This window comes from Salmo salar, chromosome ssa04 (genome assembly GCF_905237065.1).
Source record: "Salmo salar chromosome ssa04, Ssal_v3.1, whole genome shotgun sequence".
Classification (NCBI taxonomy): Eukaryota; Metazoa; Chordata; class Actinopteri; order Salmoniformes; family Salmonidae; genus Salmo; species Salmo salar.
The window spans coordinates 19,536,553-19,559,865 of NC_059445.1; the positions used below are offsets into that span (position 1 = coordinate 19,536,553).

The 23,313-nt window shown below is 42.3% G+C and overlaps 2 protein-coding genes across 3 annotated transcripts in view; both read left to right on the top strand.

The window, feature by feature from the left end:
- Positions 1 to 23,313, top strand: part of LOC106602512 (zinc finger protein 69 homolog) — a 506,109-nt gene that overhangs the window by 225,465 nt on the left and 257,331 nt on the right. The gene's annotated exons all lie outside the window — the stretch shown is intronic.
- Positions 1,535 to 22,020, top strand: LOC106602415 (uncharacterized). Its single transcript, XM_045717546.1, has 6 exons — positions 1,535 to 2,034; positions 5,726 to 5,856; positions 6,053 to 6,220; positions 12,507 to 12,668; positions 20,295 to 20,406; positions 20,626 to 22,020. Exons 1-6 carry the CDS (start codon positions 1,755 to 1,757, stop codon positions 21,582 to 21,584), a joined length of 1,812 nt encoding a protein of 603 aa, XP_045573502.1. The 5' UTR covers positions 1,535 to 1,754; the 3' UTR covers positions 21,585 to 22,020.

A 23,313-nucleotide genomic window follows, 5' to 3' on the forward strand; every position in this document is an offset into this window, starting at 1 on the left:
TTAATAGAAAATGACTAGAATAGAGGTGAAAGTCACCCAGTGAAGTACTACTTGAGTAAAAGTCTAAAAGTATTTGGTTTAAAATATACTTAAGTGTCAAAAGTAAATGTAATTGCTAAACTATTACTTAATTATCAAAAGTAAAAGTATAAATCATTTCAAATTCCTTATATTAAGCAAACCAGACGGCATTATTTCCTTGCTTATTTTAATTTACGGAAAGCCAGGGGCACACTCCAACACTCAGACATTATTTACAAACGAAGCATGTGTTTAGATCAGAGGCAGTAGGGATGACCAGGGATGTTCTCTTGATAAGTGTGTGAATTTTATCATTTTCCTGTCCTGCTAAGCATTCTAAATGTAAAGAGTACCTTTTGGGTGTCAAGGATGGAGTAAAAGGTACATCATTTTCTTTAGGAATGTAGTAAAGTAAAAGTTGTCAAAAATATAAATGGTAAAGTACAGATGCTACTTAAGAAGTACTTTCAAGTATTTTTACTTAAGTACTTTACACCACGGGTGAATAGCACTTGGTTGATCTCTTGGAGCAGAACACAGGAGAGCTGAATAGATCATGTGAGACAAGAATGAATCAAATAAATCGCAGCAAAGCAATGTAGTTTGTGAGATAGAAAATGAACATCCTGACAGACTGAGGCAAGCTGCTCTGCAATCATACTATTATTGACAGGGATAATGTGGCATTTATTATTTGTCAGTATGAATTAAATTAGTGGGTCCTGCCTTGATGACTGTATTAGATTTACAGTACTTGTCCTATAGATTTTTGTTGTCTTAAACTATTACCTAGAATAAACTGATAGCTGTATTGCTAACACATTCCAGGAAAGGGGCGTTTTAGCCGTCTGCTCCTGCTAGCTACATCTAACGGTCTGGGAGGACAGACCACTACCACTCAACACCCCCTACAACTGTTCTGCAGTAAAACCTCGCAATCCCAAGTATTTCTCTGCTGCTGCCACCACAACCTCCATTTTCTGCGACTTTAGATCCATTTCTGCAGTAAAATTGACAACCATAGCTATGAATGCCAAGAAACCTACCTTACTGAAGCACATATTATTTCCATCACTCTCTTAGTTTCTGCCTACTCACAGAAATCCTCTCAGGATCCCTTACCAATCTTCCTCAGCCACTTTCTTCACTGCTTCAGCATGTTTTTTTATTGGGACGCCGGGATTTGACAGAGGCATTACAAGGAATCCTGTCGATTTAATGCTCCATCCTCACAGGCACCTGAGCCTGTTTATGGATGGGATTTGAATTGTGACTGAAGGAGTGGAGTGGTATCTTGATGTATTTTTTGTATGATCTCGGTTTACCCCCCTTCCAACAATGGAATATTTTGTTTCAATACTCCGTACATTAGGTGGAGGCAATACACCACACTAGGTGTAGTTTGTTATAAAACCTTAAAGACTTAAGCAGTACCGTAATTCAAAGAACAGCGCGCATATCCTTCTCATTTAGCCACACCCTTTGAGCTATGACGCCGCCCAATAACATCCTTTCTCTTCAGTGTAAACGGAAGTGAACAGTGACCAATAAGAATTTCCACATTAGCGTTTTTATTGTTCCTATTAAGACGTTTATTGACAACATGGAACTCAAAATATGACTAATTTAACTGCACAGCATCACATACTTACCCCATGTAGTCTTTAATTCGCGTTGGAGGCAGGACTTGGTTGATATACGTGTTTTTAGGTAACGCTTGTTAGCTGCTAACAATGGCTAACTGTATGGTTTTTCACACTCAAATAGCCTCCATCATGGAGGTGCTAGCGAATGCAGCCGTAGCAGATATCTGTAAGCTCGTAGACGACGACTATGCAGTGTTTCGTTTGGAAATAACTCAAAGCCAGAGAGAAAACAGGGCATTGCGGAGGAAACTACAGCTTCTGGAACTGAAGGTGTCACGGGAGCGTGCAGAAAGGACAACGCGAGAGCGCGTCCTCGCCAGTCCCAGAAGTGTCAAGATCCTCGACCGATACAGAGGAATGGCAAGAGGTACATTTCGCAGAGGCTGCGCGGCCTGTCGCCATTTATATATTTCTCAGTGCCTGTCGACATTTATATATTTCTCAGTGCCTGTCGCCATTAATATATACTGCTCAAAAAAATAAAGGGAACACTTAAACAACACAATGTAACTCCAAGTCAATCACACTTCTGTGAAATCAAACTGTCTACTTAGGAAGCAACACTGATCGACAAGAAATTTCACATGCTGTTGTGCAAATGGAATAGACAACAGGTGGAAATTATAGGCAATAAGCAAGACACCCCCAATAAAGGAGTGGTGACGACAGACCACTTCTCAGTTCCTATGCTTCCTGGCTGGTGTTTTGGTCACTTTTGAATGCTGGCGGTGCTTTCACTCTAGTGGTAGCATGAAACGAAGTCTACAACCCACACAAGTGGCTCAGGCAGTGCAGCTCATCCAGGATGGCACATCAATGCGAGCTGTGGCAAGAAGGTTTGCTGTGTCTGTCAGTGTAGTGTCCAGAGCATGGAGGCGCTACCAGGAGACAGGCCAGTACATCAGGAGACATGGAGGAGGCCGTAGGAGGGCAACAACCCAGCAGCAGGACCGCTACCTCCGCCTTTGTGCAAGGAGGAGCAGGAGGAGCACTGCCAGAGCCCTGCAAAATGACCTCCAGTAGGCCACAAATGTGCATGTGTCTGCTAAAACGGTCAGAAACAGACTCCATGAGGGTGGTATGAGGGCCCGACGTCCACAGGTGGGGGTTGTGCTTACAGCCCAACACCGTGCAGGACGTTTGGCATTTGCCAGAGAACACCAAGATTGACAAATTCGCCACTGGCGCCCGGTGCTCTTCACAGATGAAAGCAGGTTCACACTGAGCAAGTGGCAGACATGACAGAGTCTGGAGACGCCGTGGAGAATGTTCTGCTGCCTGCAACATCCTCCAGCATGACCGGTTTGGCGGTGGGTCAGTCATGGTGTGGGGTGGCATTTCTTTGGGGGGCCGCACAGCCCTCCATGTGCTCGCCTGAGGTAGCCTGACTGCCATTAGGTACCGAGATGAGATCCTCAGACCCCTTGTGAGACTATATGCTGGTGCGGTTGGCCCTGGGTTCCTCCTAATGCAAGACAATGCTAGACCTCATGTGACTGGAGTGTGTCAGCAGTTCCTGCAAGAGGAAGGCATTGATGCTATGGACTGGCCCGCCCGTTCCCCAGACCTGAATCCAATTGAGCACATCTGGGACATCATGTCTCGCTCCATCCACCAACGCCACGTTGCACCACAGACTGTCCAGGAGTTGCTGGATGCTTTAGTCCAGGTCTGGGAGGAGATCCCTCAGGAGACCATCCGCCACCTCATCAGGAGCATGCCCAGGCGTTGTAGGGAGGTCATACAGGCACGTGGAGGCCACACACACTACTGAGCCTCATTTTGACTTGTTTTAAGGACATTACATCAAAGTTGGATCAGCCTGTAGTGTGGTTTTCCACTTTAATTTTGAGAGTAACTCCAAATCCAGACCTCCATGGGTTGATAAATTGGATTTCCATTGATTATTTTTGTGTGATTTTGTTGTCAGCACATTCAACTATGTAAAGAAAAAAGTATTTAATAAGATTATTTCTTTCATTCAGATCTAGGATGTGTTGTTTAAGTGTTCCCTTTATTTTTTTGAGCAGTGTATTTCTCAGTGCCTGTCGCCATTCATATATTACTCAGTGCCTGTCGCCATTCATACAGTTGAAGTCGGAATTTTACATACACCTTAGCCAAATACATTTTAACCCAGTTTTTCACAATTCCTGACATTTAATCCTAGTAACAATTCCCTGTCTTAGGTCAGTTAGGATCACCACTTTATTTTAAGAATGTGAAATGTCAGAATAATAGTAGAGGGAAAGATTTATTTCAGCTTTTATTTCATTAATCACATTCCCAGTGGGTCAGAAGTTTACATACACTCTATTATTTGGTAGCATTGCCTTTAAATTGTTTAACTTAGATCAAATGTTTCGGGAAACCTTCCACAAGCTTCCCACAATAAGTTGGGTGAATTTTGCCCCATTCCTCCTGACAGAGCTGGTGTAACTGAGTCAGGTTTGTAGACCTCCTTGCTCGCACATGCTTTTTCAGTTCTGCCCACAAATTTTCTATGGGATTGAGGTCAGGGCTTTGTGATGGCCACTCCAATATCTTGACTTTGTTGTCATTAAGCCATTTTGCCACAACTTTGGAAGTATGCTTAGGGTCATTGTCCATTTGGAAGACCCATTTGTGACCAAGCTTTAACTTCCTGACTGATGTCTTGAGATGTTACTTCAATATATCCACCTAATTTTCCTCCCTCATGCCATCTATTTTGTGAAGTGCACCAGTCCCTTCTGCAGCAAAGCACCCCCACAACATGATGCTGCCACCCCTGTGCTTCACGGTTGGGAAGGTGTTCTTCGGCTTGCAAGCCTACCCCTGTTTCCTCCAAACATAATAATGGTCATTATGGCCAAACAGTTCTATTTTTGTTTCATCAAACCAGAGGACATTTCTCCAAAAAGTACGATCTTTGTCCCCATGTGCAGTTGCAAACCGTAGTCTGGCTTTTTTATGGCAGTTTTGGAGCAGTGGCTTCTTCCTTGCTGAGCGGCCTTTCACGTTATGTCGATATAGGACTCATTTTACTGTGGATATAGATACTTTTGTACCCGTTTCCTCCAGCATCTTCACAAGGTCCTTTGCTGTTGTTCTGGGATTGATTTGCACTTTTCACACCAAAGTACGTTTATCTTTAGGAGACAGAACACGTCTCCTTCCTGAGCGGTATGATGGCTGCGTGGTCCCATGGTGTTTATACTTGCGTACTATTGTTTGTACAGATGAATGTGGTACCTTCAGGCGTTTGGGAATTGCTCCCAAGGATGAACCAGACTTGTGGAGTTCTACAAATTTTTTTCTGAGGTCTTGGCTGATTTCTTTTGATTTTCCCATGATGCCAAGCAAAGAGGCACTGAGTTTGAAGGTAGGCCTTGAAATACATCCACAGGTACACCTCCAATTGACTGAAATGATGTCAATTAGCCTATCAGAAGCTTCTACCGCCATGACATAATTTTATGGAATTTTCCAAGCTGTTTGAAGGCACAGTCAACTTAGTGTATGTAAACTTCTGACCCACTGGAATTGTGATACAGTGAAATAATCTGTCTGTAAACAATTGTTGGAAAAAATACTTGTGTCATGCACAAAGTAGACATCCTAACTGACTTGCCAAAAATATAGTTTGTTAGCAAGATATTTGTGGAGTGGTTGAAAAACGAGTTTTAATGACTCCAACCTAAGTGTATGTAAACTTCTGACTTCAACTGTATATAACTCAGTGCCTGTCGCCCCGTTCCCCTGGAATTGGGTCTTGGTCACTTTTTGGATAGTATGCAATAATTCCCCAGATTACTTAGCTATCTTGAACAAAGAAACAATATCAAATCCTAACCAGATTAATTTACTGCATTTACTATTATTTCATCAATAAAGGCAATTTGTTGCATGGAACATAATACATTGATCAATAAAAAGTATATCAAGCAGTTATGCTAAGTGTTACCTTACATCCATACCAATTCTAGACAGTGTCAAAACTGTCAATAGTGTTCAATATAGCGTTGAGCATTGACAGAAGCTAACTGAACAACCTTTCCCCCCATTCACTTTCTTAGGTGAAGGACACCTCACTGGAGGTCACAGGAGCTTTGTGAAGCCAGCGGGACACAATACATGGCGAGATGACCCACCAAGCACTGTTGATGAGCTGAGTGGAACCTCAACCCAGCATGTTATCGTGATAGAGGTGAGTGTAGTATTACATAAACATCTACAATTAAATTGTAAATGAAATTTGGCCCGTTTATTTCAGAAAAGCTTCCCTCAGCTGTTTACTTGCTTACATGTACATCTGCTATATGGGAGCTTGTAAGACTTCCCTACGACATTGTTATACAATTCAACTCATGTACCAGTAATAACCTCCTCTCTTCTTTTGTCAGTCTGCAGAGGCTGCAGGTCCTGGGGTCAAGCAGGAGAGGTCTGAAGTAGAGGAGGACACACGTCACAGCAGAGACATCCAGGCTGGAGCGGCTGGAGCGCCCCCTGTAGCCACAGAGGACCCTACCACCGCCCCAGCGCAACCCAGCACCCGACGCAGGATCACGGAGGTCAGTGGAACGCTGAACGCCGTTCTCAAGACAGAGATAGACACAGAGACTTTAACTGAAACACAAAGGCTAGACACAGGATCTGACCACAGATCAGACCAAGGGAGACTGGTCTGTCACACAGGATTTGATCCTGCTCCCGGCTCAGAGTCTTTACTTCATGATAACCCAAGCCTGAGGACGGTTCAGTCCCATCGGGACTCAGGTGACACGTTAGATGATCCGTCTTGTTCTTTCAATACAGAGATGGACCCTGGCAATATGACCTTGGGTTTAGAGACTGATCTGTCTAGAGGGGACTGGAACCGGTACAATAGTAGTGTATACTCTGAAGGGTGCCTAGATAAGAAAGGGGAGGGTTTGGTCATAGATGAAATGAAAGTGGAGTGTGAGGTTCCTTCCACATGGAATGCAGATAATCACCTAGGATATGGACTCTCACAGGGCAGAGGTTTCTTAGATTACAGGAAAAGCTCAGAGACAAATCCAAATGTTGCAACCCACTCCCCTTTACATTCGCTCAGGGATCATGACACCGTGTCCACGTTGATTGGGCCTTCCGATTCTCACGGCCACATCCTTTTCGATCAGGTATCGAACTCAAACGACAAGGCTAGAGCTCAGAGAGGGGGAAACACATCAGGCAATAGTAAAGAGAAACGGTTCCTTTGCATGTTCTGTAACAAAGGCTTTAGCTGTCCCCAGAAGGTGGAGATCCACCAGAGGGTCCACACGGGGGAGAAACCCTTCAGTTGTACCCAGTGTCACAAATGCTTCGCCCAGGCTTGTGACCTGAAGAGGCACCAAAGAGTCCACACAGGGGAGAAACCCTACAGCTGCCTCCAGTGTGAGAAGAGGTTCTCCCACCAGCACCATCTGAAGAGGCACCTGAAGGTCCACATGAGATAGACTAGGTGGAGGGCCGAAAAATGTGAAGTTTATTGATCCCCGTCGAGGGAGGAGCTGATTTTTGTATATGATAGTGTTGGGTTCTGAGAATATGAAAATATACTTATTCATGTCACTGATGGAGTGCTGAGGTTTAGAGGGTCAGAAGTTAATGGATATAGGAGGAAGGTATATAGTGTGTGCAATTAAGCTTGGAATGTGTTGAGTGCAGGGAAGCGATTCCATGTGGCAGGCATTGATAAGGGAAGAGAGCCATGGATTAGTGATGAAGGGGGGTTCAAGTCACCTTAAAGGGAAAAATTAAAGTTTATGGCCCGTATCACTGCTGTCCTGCCTAGCAGTAAAGAACGATGTTTGTACAGATGGGTAGGAGGAGACTCAGCCTATGAGGAACGGTTAAATATCAGTGCTTGTGTGAAAATGTTTTTGTCTAATGCAGCTGTATTGATCCTCTGGGAAGAATAAACTTGGTTAAGCTTTCATAATGTTCGTTGAGTGTTTTACTCTGAGAATTAAAACCTAACAACAGTAAAACATTTTTATGATGACTATTACATTTGTTGGTACTTTAAATTCTCATAAGTATATTCCATAATTTTGTTGGGGAAATTTTTGAAACTGCTAAACTTTGAACTAATCACATACCCGTTGTGATGAAGGCAGCCAATGGCCTGCTTCTATCTACGACGCAAACACTGCCTCTTGTGAAAACGCAAACTGCTGTCTGATGAAGAGGAACAGATTATAAAAAGACTGAAATAAAATAAATATCTGTTTAAGTGCACTTGAAATATGCAGCATGCAACAGCAATTGTTTTGATCGTATGAAGAGGTAACTTCGTTGACCGTTTAGCCAATTTATTGAAAGCTAGCAAATGTTACAGTTTGACTAGCCTAGTCAGCTACTGTAAATGTCAATTTGTGTTTCATTAGCTTTCTTTGTCAGTGAATCCAATTTTTTAAAATAATGTTTTGTCTCATTTCAAGTAACCAGCTGCAAGCTTAAATAAACATTCAATCATCTAATTTGCATAGAAACCCAAATAAAAGCATGTAGATAGAAAAATGTGTGTCATGAATGCTAGAATGGAGGTCTAAAAATGACGGCTGCATATGCATATTAGCCAATACATACATATAGCATACCTTTCATTACATCTCCTCTAAAAACAGTTGTACAATATGCTTTGCAATAAGATAACCAGAGTTTGATTTCTAAACCAGATGAGTTCTCAAATTACAGCTGCCCAATCTCATGGTGGGCATGCATAATGTTTGATCAATTGGTATGGAGAATGATAAAGAGTTTAGGATTATAGAAAAAGCAGTTGGGAAATATATGTTTTAGTTTTTTATGAGTTTCAGTGAATGTGTGTATATTTAGGTGGTTTAAATGATTAACGTTCCTACTAACCTTCTAAAAATGGACTGTGCCAAAATCTTGCCCATTCATTATTCTACTAACTATGACTGAATGTGAGACAAATTTTCCATAATGTACGTTTCGTGCATATACATTGCCTTCGGAAAGTATTCAGACCCCTTGACTTTTTCCACATTTTGTTACGTTAGCCTTATTTAAAAATATTAAATTAATGTTTTTCTTCATCAATCTACACACAATACCCGATAATGAAAAAGCAAAAACAGGTTTTTATACATTTTTGCTAATAAAAAAACTGAAATACCTTATTTACAAAAGTATTCAGACCCTTTGCTATGAGACTCGAAATTGACATCAGGTGCATCCTGTTTCATTTGATCATCTTTGAGCTATTTCTACAACTTGATTGGCGTCCACCTGTGGTAAATTCAATTGATTGGGCATGATTTGGAAAGGTACACACATCTATATAAGATCACATAGTTGTTAGTGCATGTCAGAGCAAAAACCAAGCCATGAGGTCGAAGGAATTGTCCGTAGAGCTCAGAGACAGGATTGTGTCGAGGCACAGATCTAGGGAAGGGTACCAAAAAATGTCTGCAGCATTGAAGGTCCCCAAGAACACAGTGGCCTCCATCATTCTTAAATGGAAGAAGTTTGGAACCACCAAGACTCTTCCTCGAGCTGGCCGACCGGCTGAACTCAGCAATCAGTGGAGAAGGGCCTTGGTCAGAGAGGTGACCAAGAACCCAATGGTCACTCTGACAGAGCTCCAGAGTTCTTCTGTTGAGATGGGAGAAATTTCCAGACAGACAACCATCTCTGCAGCACTCCACCAATCAGGCTTTTATGGTAGAGTGGCCAGACGGAAGCCACTCCTCAGTAAAAGGCACATGACAGCCCGCTTGGAATTTGCCAAAAGGCACCTAAAGACTCTCAGACCAAGAAACAAGATTCTCTGGCCTGATGAACCAAGACTGAACTCTTTGGCCTGAATGCCAAGCGTCACATCTGGAGGAAACCTGGCACCATCCCAACGGTGAAGCATGGTGGTGGCAGCGTCATGCTGTGGGGATGGTTTTCAGCGGCAGGGACTGGGAGACTAGTCAGGGTCGAGGGAAAGATGAACGGAGCAAAGTACAGAAAGATCCTTGGTGAAAACCTGCTCCAGAGTGCTCAGGACCTCAGACTCGGGCGAAGGTTCACCTTCCAACAGGACAACGACCCTAAGCACACAGCCAAGACAATGCAGGAGTCGCTTCGGGACAAGTCTCTGAGTGTCCTTGAGTGGCCCATCCAGAGCCCGGATTTGAACCCGATCAAACATCTCTGGAGAGACCTGAAAATAGCTGTGCAGCGACACTCCCCATCCAACCTGACAGAGCTTGAGAGGATATGCAGAAAAGAATGGGAGAAACTTCCCAAATACAGGTGTGCCAAGCTTGTAGCGTCATACCTAAGAAGACTCGAGGCTGTGATCGATGCCAAAGGCGCTTCAACAAAGTACTACTTATGTAAATGTGATATTTCTTATTTTTGAATTATTTTTGGGTATAAATGTGTAAACATTTCTAAAACCTGTTTTTGCTTTGTCATTATGGAGCGTTGTGTGTAGATTGATGAGGGGAAAACATAATTTAATCAATTTTAGAGTAAGGCTGTAATGTAAGAAAATGTCGAAAAAGTCAAGAGGTCTGAATACTTCCGAATGCACTGTACACACGAACAAAGAACACCATCACAAATAGTGTTCCACCATTTATTGATTATGGAGACAAATAGCAAAGGTGTCTCAGTATCTAAATGTAGTGTAACCTATCAATCACAAACATACAATGTTAGTCCAGAGATCTTTTACCATCTATGCCAAAAGCTTGGGCCTCTGATGGAGACCGTAGAACTGTCATCAACGCATGATTCATTATTACACCTTTAGGAGCATTTGTGTCCAGCAAATTTATTGAAAGCTAGCCAATGTTTGACTAGCCAAAGCATATCGAAATGATCCCACCCCGGTCACCAATGTTGCTGAATCAAATCAAATGTTATTTGTCACATGGTTTGTAAAACAACAGGTGTGGACTAACGGTGAAATGCTTACTTTCGGCCTTTCCCAACAACGCAGAGAGAGAAAATAGAGAGATAATAGAAAAGTAACGGAAATGTGTTCAGAAGTAATAAATATACACTCTGAAAACCAGCTCCTCCCTCGACAGAAGATACTGTAGTTTGCTAAAGTCCATCACATGTACGCACTGTGGGAAGAGGTTCTGGGAGACGAGCTACCTCAGGATACACCAGCAGAAAAACTCCACTATATAAACATAGAAGGTAGGGCTGGGAATTGCCAGGGACCTCATAAGATATTATCACAATACTTAGGTGCCGATAAAATATTTATCACGCTTCTCACAATTCAATATGTATTCCGATTCGATATTGTGATTTGATGTTCCAAACATATTGCTCACTATATGTCTGCTGCAGAGAGAGGAGAGAGCATGAGAAATCGAGTCGAGTTTTGATGACTCAGGGAAATAAAAGTGCTGAAAACATGTTGGCACCTCTATTTAAAAAGAAGATGGAGAACAAGCTATAGGATGAAAAATATCTGGAGTTTTTGCGCAGGTACAGCCGACTAGCGCCAGCTAGCGCTACCTACAGTAGCAAAAAAAGTTAAAATAATAAGAATAATACAAAATACAATTTTTTTTATTTTAATTTGATTTAAAATCGGTAATTGGAGTCAAATATCGATATAATATTGTCCCAAAATTATATTGCAATATGTAACTGACATGTCAAGCAATATGTAACGTGATTTGTAACCATTCCAAACATTGAAGGACAAATATTAATATCTATTATAATGAGAGTAACAGATTTTAGTGTTGAATATTCCTGAGTAAAATATTGCATCCAGACATTTTGTGATATATAAGCCAGCGGTCTAAGGCACAGCGGTCTATGGCACTGCATCTCAGTGCTAGAGGCGTCACGATAGACCCTGGTTCGATTCCAGGCTGTATCACAACCTGCCGTGATTGGGAGGCCCATAGGGCGGCGCACAATTGGCCCAGCGTTGTCCGGGTTAGGCCATTATTGTAAATGAGAATTTGTTCTCACTGACTTGCCTAGTTACATAAATAAATAAATAAATACAAATCTATGAACACTAAAAAGTCTAATACATCAAAAATCAAATGTATTTATAAAGCCCTTTTTACATCAGCAGTTGTCACAAAGTGCTATACAGAAACCCAGCCTAAAGCCCCAAACAGTAAACAATGCAGATGTAGAAGCATGGTGTCTAGGAAAAACTCCCTAGAAAGGCAGGAACCTAGCAAGAAACATTGAGAAGACTGATGGGTGGCCAATCCTCTTCTGGCTGTGCCGGGTGGAGAGAGTACATGGCCATTAAGGCCAGATTGTTCTTCAAGAAGTTCATATTGTGTTTGTACTGTGTAGGCTATATGATGTTCACAAATGCCTTTATCATTACTTCTATTCAACTACTTAATTTTTTATGTGAAAATGAATGCAGTTTATCAAGTTCATGCAGATTTTTAGTTGAGACGTATGTGTGGTTTATATATTGTGTATTTAAAACTTTTAATTCTAAGACATTCATTGAGACTCTTTAGTATACATCACACCCTATTCTGCATAAACTCGACAGTGCTTTTTAACCAATATATGCTTACTAAATATACCTACACATACCCACACACTAACAAACATCTACTGTACACGTCAAAATAGTTTAGTCAGGTTTGTCTGATAATGACTTTTGACTTATCATAGCTGATGTTTTTACCCACAAAGTCATATTTGTATCCACCATGATAGGTTTAACAACAATGAAGTCATTCTGTAACTACAGTACATGATGTAGTGGGGATGGGTAAACACTCCATGTTGAAAGTGTCTGTGTGTGTATACGTACCTGAGGGAGTGTATGTCTGTGTAATCTGTATCACCTGTCTCTTCTAGGAGGAGAAGGGTCCAGAGGTGCTGCTGGTGAAGGAGGAGGGGTGTGAGGAGGGTCTGGGGAACCCTGAGGGGAACATGGTCATGGAGGACAACCAGACTACACCTCCTGAACCCACAGAGGTACCAGCTGAGCAGCACAGGACCACACACAGTCTCACTGAGGTGAGCCAACTGTAAACTACTATCTGAATGGTATTAGGTGAGAACTCGTATCCAGAAAGCCTCTCAGAGTAGGAGTGTTGAATGAACTAGGATCAGTTTAGCCTTTTAGATCATAATGAATAAGACAATATAGACAAATGGGGACCTGATCCTTGATCAGCACTTCTACTCTGAGACTACCCTGGGGCCGTAGCCACAAAGCGTCTCAGAAAAGGTCATAGGAATTTGGTTAAAACCTGTTTTAAGACAACAACAACAAAAACACTAAGCTCAGAATAGTTTTTAGGATGATGTTAAAACACTGCTCAGACCAACTCTGAGCCAGGAGTAAAATCAACTCTTAAAAGTTTCTCAGCTGGTAATCATGTCAGTTTTAGGTACCGTAATGGAAAGATAGTGATGATGCTCATTGACATTGTTATGGGCCCTTCCCAACAATGCAGTGAGAAAGAAAATAGAGAAATAATAGAAAAGTAATAACAGAATAATAATAAATACAGAATGAGTAATGATACACAGGGTACCAGTACTAGGATAACTGAGGTAGATATGTACATATAACTAGGAATGAAGTGACTACTCAACAGGACAGATAATAAACAGCAGCGTATGTGATGAGTCAGAAAAGTTAGTGCAAAAAGGTCAATGAAGATAGTCCAGGTAGCTATTTGGTTAACTATTTAACTCACTATTTAGCAGTCTTATGGCTTTATGGATAGAAGCTGTTCAAGGTCCTGTTGGTTCCAAACTAGGGCTGTGGCGGTCACGAAATTTCGTCAGCCGGTGATTGTCAAGCAAATAACTGTCGGTCTCACAGTAATTGAGCACTAATTAACATAAACGCTCGTCGGATGTGGCAGGGCTTGCAAACTATCACAGACTACAAAGGGAAGCACAGCCGAGAGCTGCCCAGTGACACGAGCTTACCAGACGAGCTAAATAACTTCTATGCTCGCTTCGAGGCAAGTAACACTGAAACATGCATGAGAGCATCAACTGTTCCGGATGACTGTGTGATCACGCTCTCCGCAGCCAATGTGAGTAAGACCTTTAAACAGATCAACATTCACAAGGCCGCTGGGCCAGACGGATTACCAGGACGTGTACTCCGAGCATGTGCTGACCAACTGGCAAGTGTCTTCACTGACATTTTCAACGTCTCCCTGTCCTAGTCTGTAATACCAACATGTTTCAAGCAGACCACCATAGTCCCTGTGCCCAAGAACACTAAGGTAACCTGCCTAAATGACTACCGACTCGTAGCACTCACGTCTGTAGCCATGAAATGCTTTGAAAGGCTGGTCATGGCTCAACACCATTATCCCAGAAACCGTAGACCCACTCCAAATTCCATACCGCACCAACAGATCCTCAGATAATGCAATCTCTATTGCACTCCACACTGCCCTTCCACACCTTGACAAAAGGAACACCTATGTGAGAATGCTATTCATTGACTACATTTCAGCGTTCAACACCATAGTGCCCTCAAAACTCATCACTAAGCTAAGGACTCTGGGACTAAACACCTCCCTCTGCAACTGGATCCTAGACTTCCTGACGGGCCGCCCCTTGGTGGTAAAGGTAGGTAACAACCCATCCGCCACGCTGATCCTCAACACGGGGGCCCCTCAGGGGTGCGTGCTCAGTCCCCTCCTGTACTCCCTGTTCACTCATGACTGCACAGCCAGGCACAACTCCAACACCATCACTAAGTTTGCTGATGACACAACAGTGGTAGGCCTGATCACCGACAACGATGAGACAGCCTATAGGGAGGTCAGAGATCTGACCATGTGGTGCAAGGACAACAACCTCTCCCTCAACGTGATCAAGATAAAGAAGTTGATTGTGGACTATAGGAAAAAGAGGACAGAGCACATCCCCATTCTCATCGACGGGGCTGTAGTGGAGCAGGTTGAGAGCTTCAAGTTCCTTGGTGTCCACATCACCCGAACAAACTAACATGGTCCAACCACACCAAGACAGTCGTGAAGAGGGCACGACAAAACCTATTCCTGTTATATCTATGCATAGCCACTTCAACAACCCTACCTGCATGTACATAATTATCTCAATTACCTCAACACCAGTGCTCCCGCACATTGACACATTGACTCTGTACCGGTACCCCCTTTATATAGCCCCGCTATTGTTATTTACTGCTGCTCTTTAATTATTTGTTTTTCTTATCTCTTACTTACTTTTTAAAACTTTAATCTTTTTGGTATTTTCTTAAAACTGCATCATTGGTTAAGGGCTTGTAAGTAAGCATTTCACTGTGAGGTCTACACCTGTTGTATTCGGCGCATGTGACAAATACAATTTGATTTGATAAACACATTTAGCATCTCCTGGCTTCCACACAAGTCACTGATGCAGACCTTTGGAACATCTACATTTTAAAAAGTCTAATAAATCCATGTAATATAGCCTACACCTTCACAACCAATCCATTATTTATTTTTGACAGGTCTAAAGAAGCATGATATGAAGAAAATGTAGTCTATTTCAGAAGAACAGAATAGCATGTCCTTATGTTAGGTCCTGATCTGGATATGCCAAATGGCTGTGGGCTACACTAGTTCATTTAGCAGGCAAGATTTGCTTAGAATTCCATGGCATTATTTTATAGTATGAAGAATACAATTGAACAAAGCTGAATAAAATAAAGGACATTTTCTCCAAACAATTTGAGGGAGTGCGCACATGCGGCTATTCTGTGTTGAGCGGTTAACAAATAAATAGGTACTCCTGTATGCTTAATTTAGAGTTATTAATGTATCTTTAGTTGTTCTACAAACGTTGGGCTGTATGTTTTGATTTGTAATACATTGTAAGGGTGCGTGATGCGACTCTAATGATGATATGAAAAACGTTGCTTGAAAGGCATGAGCTCTGCTTTGTTTTTTGCGCAGGCTGAACACACTTCGTCAGTCTCTTATTCACAATTTGAGAAGCAACTTGTAATGCCTCGAATTTCCCGGCGGCATCCCCTTTGTGTGGCCATAATGCGCCCAAAAAAAATCCATGCCTTTTGCAGCCCTTCTCCCTGAGTGCTGCCTGCTCCGAATCACTCACACGGCTCTCCATCACCTGATCTGGTCTTTCTCACAGGCTACAAGTGAAGACAGACACATTGGGGACGCAACTGTGCATGTCCTTATCCAATTCCGAAGTGCATATTGAAGATATTGGAAGAACTGTCCACATTACCTTTTCGTCAGCTAACAAGATGAGTAGGCCTAACGTACAGCAAAAGCTCTAGCCTATGTCAATCTACTATCCCCCATAGTACAAAAGTTGGTCTATTATATGCTCTGCGAGAAATAAATATTCCAAACATAGTCTGGGACAGTTGTGGGATGAGATAGATCCCAAATTAATACAACCACTAGCATCAAAAAACTTTTTTAAGCAATGTGGCTGATACAACAGATCAGAATGTTTAGTTTAAAATGTTGATAAACTATTATGCTATTTCTTCAAATTATATGCGCCGCAATGCGCACACGGCAGTAGGCTATAAGCGCAAATGTTCCATTAGCGGGAAAACACCATTATCAAAAGTGATCACAAATGCGATTATGCATGTAATGCTTTTTATTTTTATATTTTGTTATTATAAAAAAAATTTACCCCATTTTTCTCCCCAATTTCCTGGTATCCAATTGGTAGTTATAGTCTTGTTTCATCGCTGCAACTCCCGTACAGACTCGGGAGAGGCAAAGGTCGAGAACCGTGCGTCCTCCGAAACACAACCCAACCAAGCCACACTGCTTCTTGACACAATGCCCACTTAACCCGGAAGCCAGCCACATCAATGTGTCGGAGGAAACACCGTACACTGCGCCCGGCCCGCCACAGGAGTCGCTAGTGAGCAATGGGGCAAGGACATCCCTGTCGGCCGAACCCTCCCCTAACCCAGACGATGCTGGGCCAATTGTGCGCCGGCCTATGGGTCTCCCGGTCGCGGCCGGCTGCAACAGAGCCTGGACTCGAACTCAGAATCTCTAGTGGCACAGCTAGCACTGCGATGAAGTGCCTTAGACCACTGCGCCACTTGGGAGGCCTTAATGCTTTTATTATAAAGGTGCATTTTTATGGTCAAATGTATCTTCCCCAAACTTGACACTCACACGTTGCTTATGTATGGCAGTTAGGCTCTACACCCCTTGTAAAGTGGATTAATGTGCTTAATTTTAAGAAGTTATTTGGCCACTTTAGTTGTGATACAAACCTTATCAAAACATGTAGGCCTATGGGCTAGGCTACATGAGGTGTGCGACTATGATTCGAAAAAGTCGCAAAAAAAAGGCATTGTTTCTTTTGCTGGGCATGATTCACAAGTGATCATACAGTTGAAGTCGGAAGTTTACATACACCTTAGAAACATTTAAACTCAGTTTTTCACAATTCCTGACATTTAATCCTAGTAAAAATTGCATGTCTTAGGTCAGTTAGAATCACCACTTTATTTTAAGAATTTGAAATGTCAGAATAATAGTAGAGAGAGATTTATTTCAGCTTTTATTTCTTTCATCACATTCCCAGTGGGTCAGAAGTTTACATACACTCAATTAGTATTTGGTAGCATTGCCTTCCACAAGCTTCCCACAATAAATTGGGTGAATTTTGGGCCCTTTCTCCTGACAGAGCTGGTGTAACTGAGTCAGGTTTGTAGGCCTCCTTGCTCACACACGCTTTTTCAGTTCTGCCCACTAATTTTCTATGGGATTGAGGTCAGGGCTTTGTGATGGCCACTCCAATACCTTGACTTTGTTGTCCTTAAACCATTTTGCCACAATTTTGGAGGTATGCTTAGGGTCATTGTCTTTTTCCTCCAAACATAACAATGGTCATTATGGCCAAACAGTTCTATTTTTGTTTCATCAGACCAGAGGACATTTCTCCAAAAAGTACGATCTTTGTCCCCATGTGCAGTTGCAAACCGTAGTCTGGCTTTTTTTAATGGCGGTTTTGGAGCAGTAGCTTCTTCATTGCTGAGCGAGTATGTTAATCTCTAGGAGACAGAGCGCGTTTCCTTCCTGAGCGGTATGATGGCTGCGTGGTCCCATGGTGTTTATACTTGCGTACTATTGTTTGTACAGATGAACGTGGTACCTTCAGGCATTTGGAAATTGCTCCCAAGGATGAACCGGAGTTGTGGAGGTCTACAATTTATTTTCAGAGGGCTTGGCTGATTTCTTTTGATTTTCCCATGATGTCAAGCAAAGAGGCACTGAGTTTGAATGTAGGCCTTGAAATACATCCACAGGTACACCTCCAATTGACTCAAATGATGTCAATTAGCACAGTCAACTTAGTGTATGTAAACTTCAGACCCACTGGACTTGTGATACAGTGAATTATAAGTGAAATAATCTGTCTGTAAACAATTGTTGGGAAAATTATTTGTGTCATGCACAAAGTAGATGTCCTAACCGACTTGCCAAAACTATAGTTTGTTAACAAGAAATTTGTGCAGTGGTTGAAAAATGGGTTTTAATGACTCCAACCTAAGTGTATGTAAACTTCCGACTTCAACTGTTTATCATTCACAAATGATAGGCTAATATTGTCACCCATCAGTCTATTCTTGATATAATATTGTCTTTACATATACTAAATAATATATGTGTGAAATTTGTTTTGATTTAGAATGGACCATTATTATGCACCTGTATCAAAACAGGGGCAGCGGAAAAAATACATGTCATCTATGCACTTAAATAGCGAACGGAGGACGTTTTACCCCGTAGTTTATTTTCATGCCAGCCAGGTAGGCTATACTCCTGTTGTAAAGAGAAGCAATGTGCTTAATATTAGGAAAGTTAAGAAATAAATATAGTCGGCCTAGCCTATAGAAAGCTGATGGGAGCCTCCTCTTTTTAAGAGGCCATCACTCTGTTTTCTCGCAGAATTGCATAGCTTATTGAAATGTTGTGCAACATGAGCTCATGGGTTCTCATGAAGTGTTTGATTAGATTTTCCATTACATTTGCATTGATGTCAGAGTGATTAGAGGGACAATATAGTGCTGAGTACCAGGCAGTTAGCAAGTTTAGTAGGCTACTAATGACGATCAGCAGCATCAGAGCTTGGAGAAGCCTAATTACTGTAACTAAACGGTCATGGGGAATTTGACTGCCTTCATGACTCGTGACCGCCGGTGTGGCGGTAAGGTCACTGCAACAGCCCTATTCCATACTTGGTGCAACGGGACCACTTGCCCTGCGGTAGCAGAGAGAACAGTCTATGACTTGGGTGGCTGGGGTCTTTGACAATGTTTAGGGTCTTCCTCTGACACCGTCTGGTATAAAGGTCCTGGACGGCAGGAGGTCGGCCCCAGTGAGGTACTGGGCCGTATGCACTACCCTCTATAGCGCTTTGCGGTTGGATGTCAAGCAGTTGCCATACCAAGCGGTGATGAAGCCAGTCAAGATGCTGTCATGGGTGCAGCTGTAGAACTTTTGGAGGATCTGAGGGCCCATGCCAAATATTTTCAGACTCTTGAGGGGGAAGAGGCATTGTCGTCCCTCTTCATGACTGTGTTGGTGTGTGTGTGGACCATGATAGGTCCTTAGTGATGTGGAAACTGAGGAACTTGTTGCACTCGAACCACTCATGTGAATGGGGCCGTGTTCAGCCCTTTGTTTCCTGTAATCCATGATCAGCTCCTTTGCCTTGCTGACGTTGAGGGAGAGGTTGTTGTCCTGGTACCACACTGCCACTTCTCTGACCTTCTCCCAATAGGCTATCTCATTGTCGTCGGTGATCAGGCCTACCACCGTCGTGTTGCATAAAACGTTAGACTATTCAAACATTTTCGTCAAACAGAATCAAATTTAACGTACGCCTTATCATGTGAAAATTATAGACCTTTCAAACGTTTTATGCAACATTATCTATATGCTTTCAATTTCCAAACCTAAAGGCATACCCAATTTAAGTATATTTTTTAAAGGTAGACTGAATGTCTATCAAGATGATGTTGCGCTCCAAAGGGATAACGTGAAATAACAATGGAGGTTATTGAAATAATCTAAAGAAAATTGAGATTATTTATTAGCCTAGTGGTTAAAACAATTTAGGCATATCATGTGAAATCATTGTCAAAAGCGCAAGAGATACTGTTGCAGGTAGGTCTAGATAATTTATGGATTGATCATATAGAAATATCAACACATTCTTTCAACAACTCCAAAGTAATTGCTTATGGTGCAGGAGCCACTGACTCGCTGCCCTTTTCTATTATCTAGACACTTGCTGGTAACTCAACTAGTTTGAACAGCTCATGAGTTCTCCTAAATATCTGTAGACTAGGTAGGACTCTTATGACTAAAGATTCTTCAAGCATAGCTTTTATTTTTACCCATAAGAGTAGGAGAGCTTTTACTCTGAGACTTTTTGTGGATGCGGGCCCTGGTCTTGATTCATTGTGTCTCGTGTGGGACCATGTTTTCATTTATTTAACCATTAAAGAGTATCAAGTAATAAAATCAGCTAACATGTTTGTATATTGCTCATAGCAAGCTCTCTTTGCCCAATCAGAAGATGCTCCATAGCAGGGTGCTCATATGAGTTGTCTTGATCCAACATCCTCTCACTCTGTATCTCTTACAGTCAGTAGACATGGAGGATGGGAAGCCTGATCTGCTGCTGGTCAAAGAGGAGTCCATAGAAGACGTACCAGAGAGCATTGACCTGTTAAGTGGACTAAAGATGGGGGAGCAAGGTAAGAGAAAAATACATATACAGTAATAGATTTTCAATGGGAATAGTAATGTGCCTGGCTATTCTTTTTTTTCAGAAAATTAAATCAATACAACTTATGTTTACATACCAAAACACACAATGCATGAATTTGACCAGGTAATTGACAAAAAAAACTCCATATGTAGAGTTTTCTCTGCCATGTTTTTTAAAAAGTATATTTTGTAACCTCTTCCTTCAGGTGGTTGGCTGGAGGTTAAAAGAGGAGACTGGGCGGCCATCTTGGATTCCCAGACCGGAGCAGCCAAGGGTCAAGGGGACGACATCACTGAGCTGGCCAGGGCCAGAGGCAACATAGTGGAGGTCAATGGATGGGACAGCGTCCTCAACTCTGGGCTGGGGAACAACACTGTTAACCACAACCCGAAACAGACTGTCGAACACAAAACAACCAAACTTAGTCTCCATGACAACAGACTGGCTGAGACCAGGGCGAGGCGTAGATTTGGTCTGCGAGGACGAGGTGGTGTCTGTATGCGGCAGGAGAGAACAGACACAGACTCGGCTAGCGATGCTCCGTCCTGCTCCTATAGTTGTGATTCAGAGAGACTGATGGCGCCTCAGGTTAACCCCCTAACAGGTGCTACCTTCAGCCTGCCTTCTATAGGATCTATCAACTGGAACATGGACCCTGCGACAACACAGACACTCCCTGGCCTTCATCCTCCTCACACTCCCCTAATGTTAAACCAGACCTCAGACAATGCCAGTGCCTCAACACCAAATGGCTACACAAGCCCATTGACAAATGACAGTAGTAGAGATGGAATCAGTAAAGGTGGTGGAGCCAAAGAGAAGCGATTCTCGTGTTCGTTCTGTGGGAAAGCGTTCAGTTTCCCCCAACAGGTGGAGATCCACCAGAGGATGCACACAGGGGAGAAACCGTTCAGCTGCAACCTGTGCCGGGCCAGTTTCTCACACTCATCCAGCCTGAAGAGGCACCAGAGGGTCCACACAGGGGAGAAACCATTTGGCTGCCACCTGTGCCGGGTCAGTTTCTCCCACACGTCCAGCCTGAAGAGGCACCTGAAGGTCCACACGGGAGAGAGGCCGTTCGCCTGTGCGCACTGCGAGAAGAGGTTCTCAGAGAGGAGCTACCTCAGGTTACACCAGCAGAAAATGCACACGGCCCATGTATAGTGACATATAATGTAGTATGAGTTAGTTTGTAGTTAATTATGTTGGTTTTGGATGTAGTAGGGAGCTGGATGAGGTGACATGAGGGAAGAATGAGTATGATGAGGCAGAGTAGATGATATGGTGATGGTTGGTGTGATGGTGTCTGTAAAAATGCTTCACTGATGAAGAGTGACAACCTTATCTTGTTGGCTATAGCCGTTCCGCCAGCGGAACGTCTAGCCAAAATCCAATGGAACAGAAGGGCGCGAAATAAAAAACATCAAAAATCTAATAATGTCAATTTCTCAAACATATGACTATTTGACACCATTTTAAAGATACACTTCTCCTTAATGTAACCACATTGTCCGATTTCGAAAAGGCTTTACAGCGAAAGCAAAACATTAGATTATGTTAGGAGAGTACATAAACAAAAATAACCACACAGCCATTTTCCAAGCAAGTATATGTGTCACAAAAACCCAAAACGCAGCTAAATGAAGCACTAACCTTTGACGATCTTCATCAGATGACATTCCTAGGACATCATGTTACACAATACATGTATGTTTTGTTCGATAAAGTTCATATTTATATCCAAAAACAGCATTTTACATTGGCGCGTGATGTTCAGAAAATGTATTCCCACCAAAACTTCCAGTGAATGAGCACATCAATTTACAAAAATACTCATCATAAACATTGACAAAATATATAACAATTATTTAAAGAATTATAGATATACTACTCCTTAATGCAACAGCTGTGTCAGATTTTAAAATAGCTTTACGGAGAAAGCACATTTTTCAATATTCTGAGTACATAGCTCGCCATCACAGCAAGCTATACAGACACCCGCCAAGTTCGGGGTCAACTAAACTCAGAATTAGTATTATAAATATTCTCTTACCTTTGCTGATCTTTGTCAGAATGCACTCCCAGGACTGCTACTTCCACAAGAAATGTTATTTTTGTTCAAAATAATCCATATTTATGTCCAAATACCTCCGTTTTGTTCGTGCATTCAGATCACTATCCAAAGGCATAATGCGCGAGCGCAGTTCCAGAGACGAAAAGTCAAAATGTTCCATTACTGTTCGTAGAAACATGTCAAACGTTGTTTGCAATCAATCTTTAGGGTATTTTTTACATAAAATTGCGATAATATTCCAACCGGACAATAGCGTATTCATTCCAGGAGAAAAAGATGGAACGGCGCGCTCGCGGGATCGCGCATACCCAAGCCCTTTGTCCATAGGCAGTCCACTGATTGACTGAGCTACTATTATCTGCCCAGTAACAGGAGAAGGCTGAAAGAACTTTCTGAAGGCTGTTGACAGCCAATGGAAGCCGTTGGAAGTGCAACGTGACCCCACAGACACTGTTGTTTCGATAAGGATTCAAAAGATGAACTGCAATTCTCAGATTTTCCACTTCCTGGTTGGATTTTTCTCAGGTTTTTGCCTGCCATATGAGTTCTGTTATACTCACAGACATCATTCAAACAGTTTTAGAAACTTCAGAGTGTTTTCTATCCAAATATACTAATAATATGCATATTCTAGTTTCTGAGCCAGAGTAGTAACCAGTTTAATTTGGGTACGTTTTTCATCCGGCCGTGAAAATACTGCCCCCTATAGCGAAGAGGTAATCATGGTGTTTGATGCTGGTGTTTTATAATGAGGAAATGATAGTGCCTTAGTTCATGTTTACTTGACATAAAGTAATGAAGCTGTGTGTAATGTAATGT